Source organism: Cyrtonyx montezumae, unplaced genomic scaffold, assembly GCF_038088225.1.
Source record: "Cyrtonyx montezumae isolate F1298 unplaced genomic scaffold, pur_monq_1.0 scaffold_13, whole genome shotgun sequence".
Lineage (NCBI taxonomy): Eukaryota > Metazoa > Chordata > Aves > Galliformes > Odontophoridae > Cyrtonyx > Cyrtonyx montezumae.
This window is the reverse complement of record NW_027071859.1, coordinates 13,325,602-13,342,501: the sequence shown is the minus strand read 5'-3', so window position 1 is coordinate 13,342,501 and position 16,900 is coordinate 13,325,602. Positions and strand designations below refer to the sequence as shown.

General features: G+C 35.6%; 1 protein-coding gene across 1 annotated transcript in view; it reads right to left on the bottom strand.

Annotated features, from left to right (window-relative positions):
* The window catches only part of ROCK2 (Rho associated coiled-coil containing protein kinase 2), an 89,875-nt gene that overhangs the window by 19,140 nt on the left and 53,835 nt on the right, over positions 1-16,900 (bottom strand). The window contains exons 5-15 of the mRNA XM_065730740.1: positions 15,137-15,397; positions 9,844-9,988; positions 7,131-7,269; positions 5,318-5,409; positions 4,441-4,600; positions 3,724-3,787; positions 1,928-2,007; positions 1,595-1,643; positions 912-1,047; positions 721-812; positions 223-469 (exon numbers count right to left, since the gene is read on the bottom strand). Coding sequence (XP_065586812.1) covers positions 223-469; positions 721-812; positions 912-1,047; positions 1,595-1,643; positions 1,928-2,007; positions 3,724-3,787; positions 4,441-4,600; positions 5,318-5,409; positions 7,131-7,269; positions 9,844-9,988; positions 15,137-15,397 — 1,465 coding nt within the window. The remainder of the gene's footprint in view (positions 1-222; positions 470-720; positions 813-911; positions 1,048-1,594; positions 1,644-1,927; positions 2,008-3,723; positions 3,788-4,440; positions 4,601-5,317; positions 5,410-7,130; positions 7,270-9,843; positions 9,989-15,136; positions 15,398-16,900) is intronic.

Below are 16,900 nucleotides of genomic sequence, written 5' to 3'. Positions count from 1 at the left end.
CATATAACAGCTTCTGGTTCTGACTGCTAAGACTCTTCAGGGTGGCTTTAGCAATTATCAATAACACACACTGTCATCTTAAGTATCTCTTCACTTGCTTTCTCTGTAATGCATGTCCTAACTTAAATAACCTTGCATAAAACAGCACTAATTTAGTTTCTGTTTGTAACTCAAATACCACCACCAGAAAACAGCTGAACTTCTCTATGCTTTCTGCAGTACCTTGTAAATCACTGATAATCTCTGATCCATGACTTCGATCTCTTCTTTCTGATTCTAGAGCTGACTGAAGATTGAGAAAGTCCTTCTCCAGTTTGAGTTTAGCATTCTCTAGCAGGCAGTTCTTATCCTGTAGTTCTCGATTATTAGCTTCCAACTGCTGGATTTGCTTTGTACTTTCAGTCTGGTTCTTCCTTAACCTGGCTGCAGTTTCAGACTCGGATCGCAGCAAAGAATTGGCCTCATCCAACTGGGATTGATAAAAACATACATTAGTCTAAACAATTAAAATGTAACATCTACCACTGCTATTACTGAATATTAGATTGAATAAATTAAAGAAATAAGGGTGTATTTCAAGATTACTTCTGAATATGAGGACATGACAAGAAAGAACAGTTTTTAGCACTCCATTACCCATTCTAACTCCCATCATTACTAATAAAATCTGAGCTTCAGTGAGCGATTATTTTGAAATATACATATATAAAGTTGGCATGCCTGTCTTTGTAGTTGATTGATTTTCTCATTGGATATTTGAGAGTTCTGATTCCTCTTTTTTAAATCTTCAAGCTGATCTTTCAAACTGTTAACTAAAACAAAAACAAGTCAGTTAATCATTGTAGTGAAAAAGTTTTTATCTTTTAAAAACTTATATCAAAACAGGACCCCTCAAGCATAATTCAGCATACCCTCATTCTCCAAATTGCGTTTCTTATCTGCTTCATGTTCTGCTTTTCTCTGGTATTCTGTATTCTTATGCTGCAGGAGAGCTTTCTCCCTTTCTAGCTGTCTGACTGCAGACTCTACATTTTTCCTTGAAGTTATCTGGATATATTTAGAATAACAAAACAAAACAAAACACATCAATTATGTATAGAATCTTAGTATTCCTAACGTGATTAAAAGACAGGTTCATTTTAATTCAAAATGGACACATGCCATTTGCTTCTTGCAAACACAGTACATCAGAACATTTGAACACGTTCAACCATCCTAGACCAACTATAGCCAGGAGCTTTTATCACTCCAGGACTGTTATGATGGTTTGCATTCAATGAATGCTGTAACATGCATAGCAGCCATGAATCATCCATGTACTAGAGAATCTCAGCATTTCCTGGATCTAATGAATACATTACCTTGTACATGCACTCTGTAGATACAATACACGTGCAGCAAGCATTAAGGTGCAGAGCTGGGCAAAATATAGTCCTATTACTGACACAGTTAGAACATCTGAATACCAACAAATCATCTGGTGTTACTTGCCATAAATACACCATTACCAAAAGTAATCTGCTGGCTCCTAAGGAAAAAACTCAGATGCAAATGCTGAAATTTTAGTTCCAGTATTCAGTAACTACAGACTTACCTCTTCATCTAGCTCTTTCACTATCTTCTCTAAACGAGTATTAGCAGACCTGAAGGAATATGAAAAATATCTTTAAAAACTACTGATCATACACAAAAATAGGGTGTTCAGATGTGTTCAATTAATTTTATGTAAGATATTCCACCTTCAGCAATCACATGAAACTTTTAGAATTGAAGAAATCACTCAAACCATAGAGATGTTCTTATGGAGATATGCAGACAGTGTAGGGGGGGGGGGAGGGGTTGGGTAAGACAGCCCTAAGAGAAACAAGAATATTTAGCTTTCAGATATTTCTTTACAAATGTACCAAACATGTGGAAACGTTCTCACCTGTATTTCTGTTCTAGTTCATCTTTGGCTTGCAATTCATTACTGAGTTGTTCCTCTAACTTGCTTAGTTTTTTCTGAAACTGAGTAAAAAGTCAAACAAAAACAAGCACAGTCTTTAAATAAGACTGCTATCACATGAAAAAAGTGTTAAAGCAGCTTAATAACAAAAAAAGGGAAAGGAAGGAAAATTAATTTAAGCTTCCATTATGATTTTTTTAATTCATCATCAGAAGATTATTTCAACCCTATTTCTCACCTGTATAGGTCATTAATCTTACGATTACTAAGATACAAAATGTGCTGCATGCTGTATTAAAGCTAACTATCACAGTTATTACCACGAAGTGACAGTCATAAAATTTCTTTAGGCAACAAATGTTGCTTCTAGTCCTTTGCTGTACTCTCTCTCTCTGCCCAGAGTCCTTTAGCTGGAGCAGAATTTTTGGGACTGTCTCTTCTATACAAGATTTAAAACTTGAAATGGGGGGGGGCAGCAGATGATCAAACTGGACAATATTCAGAGAACATTACTAAACGTGCTCCATGACCTCACAGAGAGAGGAATTTTTTCACAAGGAGAAGATTAGAAACAGTTTTAAAGTTTGAGAGTGTTTTGTTTTGCTTAATATCATGAAACAAGTACCCCAAAATTCAAAAAATTAGATTATGAAACATGAATTTTGCAATTGCTTCATGTCTCCAAGCTTTCAAACATTTCTTTTCCTCCTTTATCCTTCTTCCACTCCCCAAATACAACGTGTAAAATCGTAAGATTCCCAAAACAGGGACACTGAAAAGGACACCAAAACCTAAACTTCACTGCCTGTCAAAATTAGAATGAAAAAAATTGTCTGAAGTGAAATGCAATATTATAACAACTGTCACAATAGAAAGCAAATGTTACAAACATGAAACTGTACTTTAAAGAACAGTTGCTTTTTTTTTTTTCCTAATGGGAAGCTAGAACTTTTATTCTATTCACCAATGACAGGAAGGAAAGATGTGGAGCCCAATAAACATTTACATCTAAATTTATGTTGGCCAATACATAACACGTTTCCTTTCCAAAGTTTAACAATTAAGTAAGTTTTAGCAAATGTTAGCAAACTACACTTAATACAAATGTTCAAGGAGATAATGAAGTAAGTTAAATACATGAAAAATACGAAGCCTTCTCCTCTCATCTGCATATTTAAATTCAGTTGGCAACGTTCAAAAGCTCGATAAACACGCTTCACACACTCACTTCAACTAAGAGAAAGATTTACGCTCAAAAACATTCCCTTGTCACTATAGTTGACAATTTAATTTTCCAAATTCTGGATAAACGTGCCACGAATCACAGTGTACAGCCAAAAATTGCAATGTTGTTTGAGGCAAACAGAGCCCTACACATTTGCTTTCAAAACAAATTCTAAATGCCAGAAGAATTAGAGAAAAATGTGTACTCATTCATCGTTATACTGCAGTACCTTTACATTCGAGTACAACAGCTCATTCATAAGCTAACACAATCAGTTTACTGTTAACAATCTGGTGAACAAACATCTATGGTATTTAATGATATATCATGTTCAAACAAATTAAGTGGGAATTATTTGATTCCTTTCATAACTCAAGTATATTCACCTTCTTGCTGTCCTCTAGATAGAAATCATCATTTTTACCAAGGAGCATTAAAAAAAATGCTCCCCTAAATATTGGATTCCTTGTTTTCAACTTTGCCTCCTTCTAACAGATTTAACAAAACTAGTTAATCATTCTTTGACACTTACAGAAAAAAAAAAGGCACTAACCTCATTTTTACTAGATTGCACCGATTCATTTTCTCTGCAAGACTGAGAGGAGTCACTTAGCAACCTGTCAAAAACAAAAACAAATCCCTCCTGCCCTTATTCAAGTTTTCAGCAATCTGGCAGCCTCACCAATCAACACAATTCAACTGCTTTTCTCAAGCCTTGTTTTGTCCTAACCTATTCTCAGAGAAGCTTGTTTTACTTCAGTGAATCTTTCTGATTTGGGTCTTTTTAAAACTAAGACTAATGTTTAAGATTTTTTCAAATCCATATCAGCTTATCATTTTTAATTAATACTCACAATTCTTTCACATCTATTCAGACACACTGAATATGACTAATCAAACAAAATAAAGGCAAGTAGATGGATAATGGTGTCCTAGAAAACTATTACATTGCATAAACATTTTTCTAAACACCTAGCTAAAAGCAATTTTAGAGCTGAACTACAAACCTAGTAGTATTTTAAACCTAGAACAATTTTTTTAAATACGATATATATTTTTATGCATGTAAAATATTATTTATTTCATAACAATAATCAAGGTTATCACAACTTATATATTCTACTTAAAACTCTGCATTTTCAATCTTTACAACTGAACAGACATGAATATAAAGCAATGAATAAATTAAACATCTGGAGTAAAATTAAGAAAAAAGGATAGGATAAATGATAATTCTGCAAAGTACATTATACATTAAAGTCTTACATACAAATTATCTCTGTAGTAGGTAAATCCTATAAAAGGCAGCTGGTTTCCCACAAAGGCTTTGGGGATTGGAAAGGTTTCCACATCTCCCTTGTCATCCTCAATGTCATCAAAATTACTGCTGTCTATATCACTGCTAAGCTCTGGAACAACAGGAGCAGCAGCTACAGAAAGGAGAGAAAAGATCAGCTTCATTCCAAGACTCTGTCTATAATGTAAACTGTCCTGATAGTTAAATGTGTTAAATTTTTTTTTTTCCTAAATTAAAGTATTTTTACATATACATTAGTCGCTTAATACACAGAATACCTAACACATATGATGTATTTGCAAGGGTCATACCATTTTGGAATGGAACATTTTAAGAAACTTCAGTAAATATATCTTTAGAAGTTATGATCAAGCTCAGGAATTGAAGTAGTTGCTTTTTTTTCCCCTACAGAAATCAAGTTCACAGTCTCTTAAAGGAAAAGCAATTAAACCAACAAGACCACTCTCAACGTAGATTAAAAAAAATTGAAACAAGGAGGAAAAAAAATAGGCAATCCATTAAAACAACAATAATGAAAGTCAGACAGGAATAGAACCTAATAAGCAGTCTTTCTGCTTAGATTTCTAAAACATCCAATTCTGCTATTCAAAGCAGAAAACTATAAATTAAAATACGATAAATATGAGAATCCTTTCAGGCACTTCTACTAACTCCTACTGATACAGGTTTTAGAATACAAATGATAAATAAGAAAGTTTAGGCAAAATTCTTGATAGAAAACATTTATGTAATTGATACAGCCTGAAGTGTTCTTCATTTATATTATTGCTGTTAAGTAGCCTTACACAAATATTGAATAAAAATATAACTTTCAAGCTGATCTACTTACTTTCTCGAATGTTGTCCCAATTCCACTGATCACTCTTAAAGAAAGGGTGATGCTTTATTTCTTCTACCCCATTTCTCCCAAGTCGCACGTCCCTGAACATAGCAATTAAGTCAAGTTCACATTAGGAAAAACAGCACTTGTTTGTTTTGTTTTTATTCTAACTCACTCACATGCAGCAAAAAAGCTGTCAGTAAAGATTTTCACCATAAAACACAGTGATAGTCAAATTAAAGAAAAAAAAGAAAAGCACACCAACCAATGATCTGTAGCTTCTCATATGAAAATGTATTTATATAAAAATATGTAATATCCACTCTCCCTGCAACTGCTTAAATGTCCAGAAGATAGAGTCTGCCACGTGGGGAGAAAAGCAAGAAAGAGAGCACTAAGGCAAAAACTCAGAAGAAACTCAAAAGAAAAACAAAACCCCAGCACCCTAGGGGAAGAAGAAATTGCCAAGGGCTGGTGTCTGCCAAACCACATGACAAACCTTAAGACTCAAGTGAAGGAAGGTCTAACTTAGTACACAGAACAGTTATTCAAAGCTGAACTGAAATAAATATTTTAAGAATTCCATCCTCTGCCCCATAACTAACCCTGACACATCTTTTGCTGATATTTACCATAAAGTAAATCTCAAGTTCAAAAAGAAACTTTTAGCTTGTCCAAATGAAGTCTCTCTTAAAACTATCTGCGAGAAGAGAACAAGAAACCAATGCGTGCAACAGAACTAATAAATCACGAGGTAGATGCTTACTCCTCCTTGTCCCTTTAAGTGCCTCACCACTGATCACGCACACAGAAAGAAGGCATCTGTTTCAAATAAACTGCCTGAGCACTGCATTAAATATAAACAGGAAGACAAATACACGCAGGGGAAATAAACCTCGCCGCACTCACGTTATTCAATTCTGCTCCTGTTTTCTCTCTGCCCTACAGCTATTGAGGGTTAGAAACACTTAAAGTATATCTTTACAGAGCAAATGGTATCTTGCTCAGCAGAACAAACAATCCTCTCTCTGTGAATAAAGAAACCATTAAAAGGTAATTTATTTATGGTTGTTTCTGTTTTGTTTTTTTTTTGTCTTTTTTTTTTTTTTTTACTGATTCCTCACACTCCACATGCTGAATGTTCGGCTGCAGCCAGATTCAGGTGACACATCATCAATCCAGAGTTAAATCTGAACCTACAGTGTCATTTTCTTTAATCAGAGAATCAAAGGTAACCTCTGCTTTCTGGCACTAAAGAAATGTTAAGAGCTCAGGTCAAGAATGAGTTTACACAGATTAATATCAATAAAAACAACTCAGCTCTGTGAAGGGAGACCTTGATGACTTATATACAGTCAAGACAACACCCTTTTTCTCTCTTAGCTATACTTGTCAGTTAAAAGAGAAAACTTCAAACATTGTACAGAATTTTAAACAAACCAGGCAAATACATGCTTGTTTTCACGAAAGCATGTTTTCATTTTTTATAAGCAATATTCATTTCATCACAACAATTTGGTCCCTGCTTTTTGAGGCTTAAGAACTACTTCCAGTCTTAGAGCTTTGTTACTCTATTTCACCGGGTGCCGCAGCTGGAAGGATTTCTTCATCACTGACTACGTTGTATCAAGAGCTGTCAGAACTCAGAGAAATGAAATACAACACCTAGAAACAAATCCTGTGTCAAAAAACAGTGTATGGATGATTTTGCTGAGCAGAACTGAAGAGAAATTAGTTTAGGTAATGGTAAGCCAATTTTACAATGCGTGTGTCTTAGTACCATCTAAAACAGAAACAGAACCAAAACAGTACATGCACATACCTGTCAGTTAAGAAGGCACAGATGAGGTTCTTTGCATGCTTAGAGATTTCTACATCATCTGGGAAATGTAATGAGTTCTTGTGATCCATAATTTTACTGTATGTCCCCACTAAAGAGTCTGCATAAAAAGGAGTATCACCTGAAAATAAATGGTAAACTGACTATGATTCTGAATAGTGTTCAAGTAGTGTAAGATGAAGACAAAAAAGAGAAGAGGTACAAAATCTACACGTAGTTTTGCCTAAAGCTGTTTTTTAATGAGGGAAATGGAGAGATTATGCTGGGTACAGAATAATATATGCTGAGATTTTAAAAACCACCTTTCTCACCCAAAGTTCTGCAGCATAAGCTTCAGTTAATTTTAGTTTCTTTGCTGACATAAACGTAGAACTTGACAGCGAGTTGAATAGGAGCCAACAGCGTGTCCCTACAGACAGAAGGTCCAGCAGCACCCTGGGCTGCACCAGGCACAGCACTGCCACTGGGAGGGGAAGAGTTGTCCCACTGTGCCTCACCTCCAGAGTTAGCCAGTATCAAGTACCCCAAACCATCTATTAAAATCATAGAATCAAAGAGGTTGGAAAAGGCCTCCAAGATCATCTAGTCCAACTGTCCACCTACCAATTCTTCTCCACAAACACCTCCAGGGACAGTGATTCAGCCACTTCCATGGGCAATCTCACTGGTGTCTGTTTCATAACAGCACGTATGTGGGAGTAGATCTGTCTTGAATAGCCTAATTATTCCTAGTTCAGTTACAAGAACCAGGAAAGCTATACAGTTATCTAAGAGAAGCTGCATGTTTCTTCAAACACTGTCAAATGAATCTGACATAAGCCTTAAATACCGTGTTTGCAAACAAAGTCACTGAAGGAAATCATGTTGGTGCTGTTAGACAGGAAATGCAATGCAGATTGGAATGGGATGATGAATAACAAATAAAGAAAAAAAAATTACAGAGCATAACTAAGCCTTGTAATTTTCAGTGTAAAGGTGAAGCAGATTTGAAAAACATTTCAAAAAGACTGCATGGATAGAAATTCATATACCCTTTTCAGAGGCAGAAAGAAAATCAGATTAACTAGCAAAATAAAAGCAGGAAGAGTGGAAGACTTCACAAAAAGCAACAAGAATAAAAATGCAATTCAACAGCAGGACAGTGTTAATCATATGTAGGATTCTGACAAGCCCAGAACCGCAACAGAAACCAAACTGTTATTTCACACCCATCTGAAAGTGTGAAAAACAGAGTTAATGAAAGCAAAGATTCCAGCCTAGAATGTAAAGGGAAAAAAAAAAAGATGTTGAGTACCGAAGAAAAAAGTTATAAAAATAGCATAGCTTCATATATTGTAACAAGATAGCCAAGTAGGAAAAATACATTAGATTTATGAAATGTTAGAAATTCTTCAACACACAACTGCAAATTTTAGGAAAAAAATACACTAAATTTAAGCCCCTTCAGCTTAGTAACTCATACTGAAAGCCTGGAATAAAATCACGATGATGCAGTGAAATGTAGGATTCTAGTTTTAAACAAGTAGAGGCTCCCTTATATAACTCAGCTCCTGCAAAAACTGTACCTCTCTACTTTCACTTCAAAAAGTATTTTTCTCAGAGTAACAACAAGGGGACCATCCTCTCAGATGCAGTGGAAAAAAAAAACCAAAAACAAGATCTGAGAAAATATTTCTGGGCATCTAATATTTTAATAACTGAAGAGTTTTCTTTATTGCTAAAATTGTTTACAAGACCATTAATTACAAAATATATTTTTTACACGTCAAAATGCTTTAATTCCCAAAGACAAGGAGATTTCAATAGCAGCATATATTAAAGCATTGATATATGATTTATATATATTGATATACATACCTCCACACCTGGAGGTGTTCAAGACCAGGGTGCATGGGGTGCTGGGCAACCTGCTCTAGCACCATATCTGGAGGATGGTGGCCACGCCTGTGGTAGAGGGGTTGGATCTTGATGATCCTTGAGGTCCCTTCCAACCCAAGCCATTGTATGATTCTATGAGCATCTTTCATGGCTCAGGATGCCAAAAACATCACATGTGCAATGTTCCCAGAACATGACAATTTGTACTTTGAATAATTACATGTTCAATTCCCTCTTTCTGTAACAGGGCTGTAATACTTCAGAGTATTTTAAGTTGCATATGACTCATGCCCTTAACTGATTACATTCTATCTTTGTTGCCATAGCAATCCAGTGTATTTTATTAGAAAATCCTGACACAAGCACGAAAGAAAGAATCAAGCCATACTTCCAGAGGCATTTTGACCCATCAGTAACAATTGCAAGCGCTGGGAGAGGAAGAAAAACAAAACACAAAAAGAAACAAAAGCAGTCCTGTCCTTCCTACTCTTTTTCCCATCTCTGCATCCCTAACAACTCCACACTGCCCTGAAGGTGGCACAAGCTTTTACAGAGACTGAGGTAGTCGATACAAGATAAAAAAAATATTCTAAGAATTAGTTTTAAGCTGAACCAAGCGAGAGAACTAATTGCTGTGCAAGTGCACAAACAGCTGTGACAGTGTAAGACAGACAGGAAGCCAAGGGAACAGGAATGAAACAACTGCAATCAGCCAGAAGTCAGAAGCTGTTAGATAGTGACGTTCAACCCTGGCAGCAAAGAGAGGAACAGCACAGATTAAACGCCAATCTTTATAGCAGAAGAAATTGCTACTTACCAACTAGCATCTCAAAAAGGAAAACGCCTACAGACCACCAGTCACACTCCCGTCCATAATAACCATCACCTCCTTGTGATTTCAGAACTTCAGGGGATATGTAGTCAGGGGTTCCAACAGCCGTGTCACAGCGCACCATACCTGTCTGAGCAACAGCAACAATTCAAACAGCTCTGTTAAAAGTGCTGCTCAGTCCTTACACAAAACTGCAGTTAGCTGATTAGTACACCAGGAAAAAATAAGTACAAGAAAAAAATAATAATCCAAAATATTTGGTTTGAGGTACACATTTGAAAGCAGTGATTTTTTTTCCAGAAACAATATGAATTGAAATGACAAATTCTGATAACCTGCTCTCCTCTGCCTACACCAAATCATTTCTCTTTATAACAGTACTTCAGAAATTTGCACATCTTGTAGTATTAAATTTGGTTTCACTATGAACAAATACATGCTGTATTGGATGGTTCCTTATCTCATTGAATTCACAGTGTGCAGTTCAAAAAACACATCAAATAGCTAAATTCTTATAGTCACACCTTCCATTGAAAGTATTTTTAAAGAACAACAAAAAGTAAAATATAACTAAGTGATCTTTATTTAAAAAGTGTTTCTTTTATTAATCATTCATTAATGGAGTGACTCTTTATCCTCTTTGCTTCACACTGAAAAAAGGCAGGAGTGGAATGATGCAGAAACATCGTCAGATATGCCAGCATGCTAGTTCAAAGTTACAGCCTTGTTTCCTTTAATGAAATTCACTGCATTCATTCCAGAGAGACCAGATGGATGAATGAAAGTAAATCCTGGATAAAGCTAAAGAAGCACCAAAAATACACTCAGCTTTCTCTCTGCCACTCAGCCTAAAGTCACGGCCAAGTTACCTTTTAAGTTCTCCATGCTTTTTTCCATCATTTTTGGCTGAATATTAATACAGAATATTAGTAAGAACAACTGACGTAAAAATTCATATTTAAGGAAATGAAAAGAATCATGTTGCTTTTGAAACTGTATTTCCATGTAAAAATCAGACATCCAATTACATTATTCTTTTCACATAGAATATGAACTGCCAGAAACTTTATGTATTAAAATAGAATCATGGAATGTCATGAACTGGTAGGCCAAAACTAAAGCACTGATAAAATGCTGCAGAAACTTAAGCAGTGCTGAAAATCTCTTCATTTTAAATGCTTTTCTAAAGATGAAGCTAAAACATAAGGGAAGTTTAACTTCTCAGTTTCAGCTGTTGAACTTCTGTTTTCTATACGATGAACCAGACAAAGCACATAGCTCAGTCATCCTGAACTAAAATAAGGAAGCAACTCTTTAATGCATTCTTTGGATGAAGAAGAGTATGGCATTTTCATTAGATAACACCATAGATGACATTAACTCTTTAACACTGGTAAATAAGCTAAAGCCCAATGGCTCCAGAAATCTAAATACAAGAACACTTTAAAAGGACCCGGTACGTGACTACAAGTTAGTTGGTCATTCCGCCACCAAGAGAAAGCCTGAGACTTCTCTCACTGAATCCCGCCTGAAGCCACTCAAACTCCTCTCCAGGTAATTAACTTCATTAAATAGATGTCAGCCGAACAGTCCTGAAAGATTTCTCTGAAAACCACAGCTTGAGTCACAAGAACTATGTGCTTAGATCAGCCTCATCACCTTGACACACAAGCACTTAATAACATTTCATTTCCCATTCCTCTGTAATTAATACAGCAAAACAAGATCACCTTTTAATATTTCATACATGTTAATGTTTTATGAAGTCTTATGCAAACAAAGCAAAGGTTGTGCCAAAGAAAAACCAGCCCTACCCAAGTCAGACAGCTGTTACATAGTGACAAGAAAGCTTGTCAATTATCTTACAGATGCTGAAGAATTCCAGGTAATAACACTAAGTTTTCAGACAAGATGTCACAGGACAAGAAAATGAAACAAAAAAATTACTACAGGCAAAAGGGCTCTGTGTGCTGATATCAGTTTTCAATGGGCTGTATTCCTTTAAGCATGTAAGCTATGAACCTATGTAGAGTTGGCTGCACTGTCTGCCCACAGAAATCCCTACCTTCCATCTCAGGAGCAGACCTAAAAATACATTACTGTCTTACTAGAACATTCCCACATTTCTGTCACGCTCATTTGCACAGTTGTACTGTAAAACAAAACCGTGGGTGTTGCCCTGTGTGTATTTTTAAGTACTGGATACTCTTACGACGACAGTCATACTAGCTTCTGTGATCTGGCATCAAAGCCAAGTAAACAGGGAAGTCCTCTTTGTGCTCTACATGACATCCTGGCATACTGTACATTCTGTGAGATGACTTCTGCATTCTGCACTTCATCAGCTGAAGAGATCTGAAGGGTGCTGTGTTCTCTGGACAAAGTGTCACTCCTGTGTTTCAAACACGAAGCCTCTGATGCCAGAACAGCACATTTAGTACAGCAGTTCTGATACCTTCTCTCAGTAGTCTCAGGCTACTGTTTTACCTGAGGCTTTTCTCATCACCTCAGAAGATCAAGGCGCATCTTGGAACTCCATCTGATGGAAGCTCCTGCGGATACCTGGGAGACTTGAAGAACTACAAAAGAAAATGGTCGTCAACAAGACAGTATGTATTCACAGCACAGGAAAATTTGGCTGTGAGGCTACTGAGTTTCCTAGCATCTTACAAAACTCTAACATCGCTGAAGGCAAAGCAGTTCTGGTTTCATCCTCTGGAAGACCTCAGGTACACTTGAATGACTCACTGTCTTGGAACAAGGCTAAGAATGAAGCTTTAATTCCCTCATTAATATCTTATCAGCAAATAAGAACTGGAGAGTGCTGGTGCAGACATGTCAGGATAGCAGTAGTGTTAATGCTACTCTCAGGTTTGAGCACCACACTGCAAACAACTGAAGCAAGAAGGATTCAGCACAGTCCTGGAGGAGCATCAAGGAGAAACAGGCATCCTGCTGAGCAGAGGACTGGTCCAGATGGCCTCCAGAGATCCCTCCAACCTCAACCATTCTGGGATTCTGTAAAATAAACTCAGTCCTAAGAAGAACATGTTTATTCTTTCAGCTCAGCTATGATTCCAAGTTGTAAATGGATCCTCTTTTGGTCCTTTTTCTTTACATTTATATCCTTTACACCTGTGCTTTCCTGAAAGTTTGGTTAGCACAAGCCATTATTACGTAGTGACCTGACAGCACCAAACAGTTTCTGCCTCTACAACACTTTCAAGTCAGTCATGCTGTCTAGCTTATTACTTACAGAAAACCTAAACAATACACTCTGGCAAAACCTGCACTGGGACAAATTCCTACTAAATCTTTAAGGCCAACCCCATCCTTTACTCAATTATTCACCTTGTTGCAGACTAAAAAAAAGCAAAACCAAACCATCACAGCCAAGTTACAGAAATGGGCCAGTTCCTTGTATGCTGGAAAACATCACTGAAAGACTAAACAATTCTTTCCAATGGAAGAATTCTGCTGCAAGTGTCTGGGCTGGCTTGGACAACAACTTAAGAGAACATTCATTACAATTCCCCAGCAAGTATTAAAAAAGTTTATCTTCCAAACTGTCTCTCGCACCAAACTGAAGCAGAGTTCTACTCGATTTCAACAGCATGAGGAAGATATGCACAAATGCTAAAAGAACTCCAAGCCAGAAAAAAATAAGTAAGTATTGGGTAAGCATATATTTTCTAGAAATCATCTTGCCAACATCAATATTATGTTTACACAGCTGGGATGTGTTCATGTTTTGTAAGAAGTAGCATGAGATTTGGAGACAGTCCAGAACCTCTCAACGTCTAAAGTTTCCTGTATAAAATATTTTTGCCATTCCACAGGGTCCGAGAAACATGAAGAACTTAAAATTAAGTCTGTCAAAATTAACTTCTTAAAAAATTAAACTTCATTTGTTGGTGATGCCTAGTCTAAACCAGTTTGCTATAGCAAGAGATGTGCACGCAATCTCACATTTACAACATGATCAACTACAGTTTAAAATTCCATTATTTTGGAACAAAACAAAACAAAAAAAAAGCAGTTTTGGTTCACCACTTCTAGGCTCCCAAGAGAGAACAAGCACTCTTTTCAGTAGGTAAACATTATGAATTTTCGAAACTCCTTTGTTACCTTTGCTGATGAACATTAGATCTCCTTAAGACTCAGTGTGTAATTAGCTGTGTATTAACAACAGTAATTCAAAGATGAAATTAAGAGATCAAATATCACGTTTGACTATTTGAAGTAAATGCTGTCCACTAAAATACGGGCAACTAAATAATGGAAGTAAACAATTTGCATGCCCTTAGAATAACAATGACAATATCAGCACAACAGATTACTCAATAAATAGCTGCATCTGTTCAACAGTAATATACTGACATTTGAAAGAAAATAAGACAGCATTTCTAGATACAGTTATGTAGACGTTAACTTATTGTAAATGCAAATTAAACCATGCGCAGCCTAAATAATACTGAAAGAATCTAACACATTGAAGGAAATGAGCTTAAAAAGGATTCACATAGAAACCTCTCAAAGGCTTGATAAATAATAAAATACAATCACACACAGTTTAAGAGAACCTGTTATCATTTCACAAGAAGAACACATTGTGTAAATAGTATGACACTGTTTGCCATGGAAGATTTAAAAGTGCAAAGAGAGTCTCCTGTAGTAATACAATGTAGTACTTCTGTTAAAAGTACAGTAGTTATACTTATGCAGCCTCATTAGAAAATTGCACTTGGCTGCATGTGATAAAATCTAGACAGTTAAAATATGACATTTTGATTAATAGCTAACAAATTTTAATCACTAGATCACATACCATTGCTGCCTTATTGTGACCTCATTTTAATGACCACTAGAGGATGCTATGAGAACAATCAGGAAAAAAACAGAGACTGTATCTTGCCTATAAAATAATATCATTTATAGAAAACTGTCTTCTTATGAACTGTTCCTACGTTACTAATGTTGAAACTGGGAGTTGTCTCATAAGCTTTTAAGATATTTGGCAAAGAAATGAACCCCAGAAATTCACATGCTTTCAAAAATGACCAAAAAAAAATTATTTCCTCCTTCCGTGTGCCAGAATAATTTATTACAGACAATGTTAAACTATTTTTAAAATGCTGTATTTAAAAATAGGAGACAAGTAACAGCTTTCCAACCAAGTGGACCATTTGATAAGTACTCCTTTGAGTACTGTAACTCACAAGAAAAAATTCTTAGAATTACAGTTTCATAATGATAAATTATTCAGTTGCATACTTACTTCATCCATTTTCATGCAAGTGCCAAAATCTGCCAGCTTCAGGTGCCCGTGTTTATCTAGTAACATATTGTCAGGCTTCACATCTCTGTGTATCAAGCCCATGGAATGAATTGCATCAAGAGCAAGAACAACTTCGGCTGTATAGAACTTGGCCCATTTCTCAGGCACATCATAATTGCTCATAAGGTTTACAAGATCTCCTCCTGGCATGTATTCCATTACCATATACAAGTATTTGTCATCTTGAAAGGCACAAAAAAGCTGCATCATGAAAAAATAAAATAGGAAAAGAAGCAATTACTTTTCAGAGACAGTTAGGAGAAATAATAAAGTACTTGAAGTCTAATAAAATAAAACCTGAGAGTACATTTTCAGGACTGATATAAAATAACTTTATTTTTTAATTATTATTTTACATTTTAATTATGGCATAAACCTGAATTTTACTTGAAGCTTCAAAAATCCTTACTTTCATTTTAAAGGAACTGAAAAAGATTTCCTAGTTACATCAGCAGTATGACTATCCAAATAGCTGTATTTCTTGACATAAAAACTATGACTAAAAATGCAAAATATTAAATCTGAGAAAGCAGGCATTTTATAACAATCTTATCATAGCTCAATAGTGAACAGTATATTAGTCTGTTTCTGAATACCATAAATTTATATATAACAGCTCCATAGATATTCATAAAAACATATACTAATACTGACCTTGCCCTAAACTAACGATGAGAAAAAATTTAATATTGTTCCACAGTGTAAAGAACTTAACAATGAAATGACAGTTTGATACACGTTACAGCTACTACGCTTCCTATCGGCATAACACTGAAAGTAAGTTTAGCTTCTTTAAAATCTATTTAGGCTTAGAGTAGAGAAGTTTCAGATAATTTCACTCAGCAATGAAGTATGGGAGACCATTAAAGGTAGGAAAATTATTACAGAGATAGGAGCTTCAGAGTAGAATCTACTGTTCATTAGTGAAAGAAGACGTGTTATAAACACACATTATTGCATACATACATATATAGCATTGTATTTGTTTTCACAAATGGATAGTATATGTAATATATAACATGAACTCCTATTTGACCGTTAAAGGTTAAATAAAAATCCAAAATAGTCTCTGCTTTCCCACATATAAAGGTGTTTATTTAACACAATGATAAATAGCAATCCTATGCTTTTATACAGCAGTTTCAGTATTGGTCCTCTAGGATTTTATAAAATCAACGTTATCTAGGGCTCTGCTTTCAACTTTTTTTTTCCACATGAAAAAGAACGTGCAGGGAAGCTGTGCAATTTGTCTCAGTTTCTATCTCAGAACAGGACCTACATTTTCATAAAACCAGCTCCAACCCCAGGGAGCGAAGTACTTACATATATCAGATAATAATATACCAATACTCTTCACCACAGAAGGCACAACTGTAACTATATTTTAATTCATTTGACATGGACAGCCTGATCTCCTGATCTAGTGTATGCTTTAGTGGGCAGGAACTCTGGCTGTGACAGGATTGAAACTACATGGTCTTTGAGGTCCCTTCTAACTCGAGCCATTCTGATGCAATGATTCATGTCTGCCATACTATCCCTTGATAATTGTCACACATCTATTTTCAGTTTTCTATTGAATTTCTATTTTCTATTTTAGTTGTACAGTAAAAACTGTAAATACCTCCAGACATTTGTCAAAAAACTGCAGTAGTAAATTAGTCTATTTTCTTAAGTATTTCTACCAAATACAGGTAAGAATAC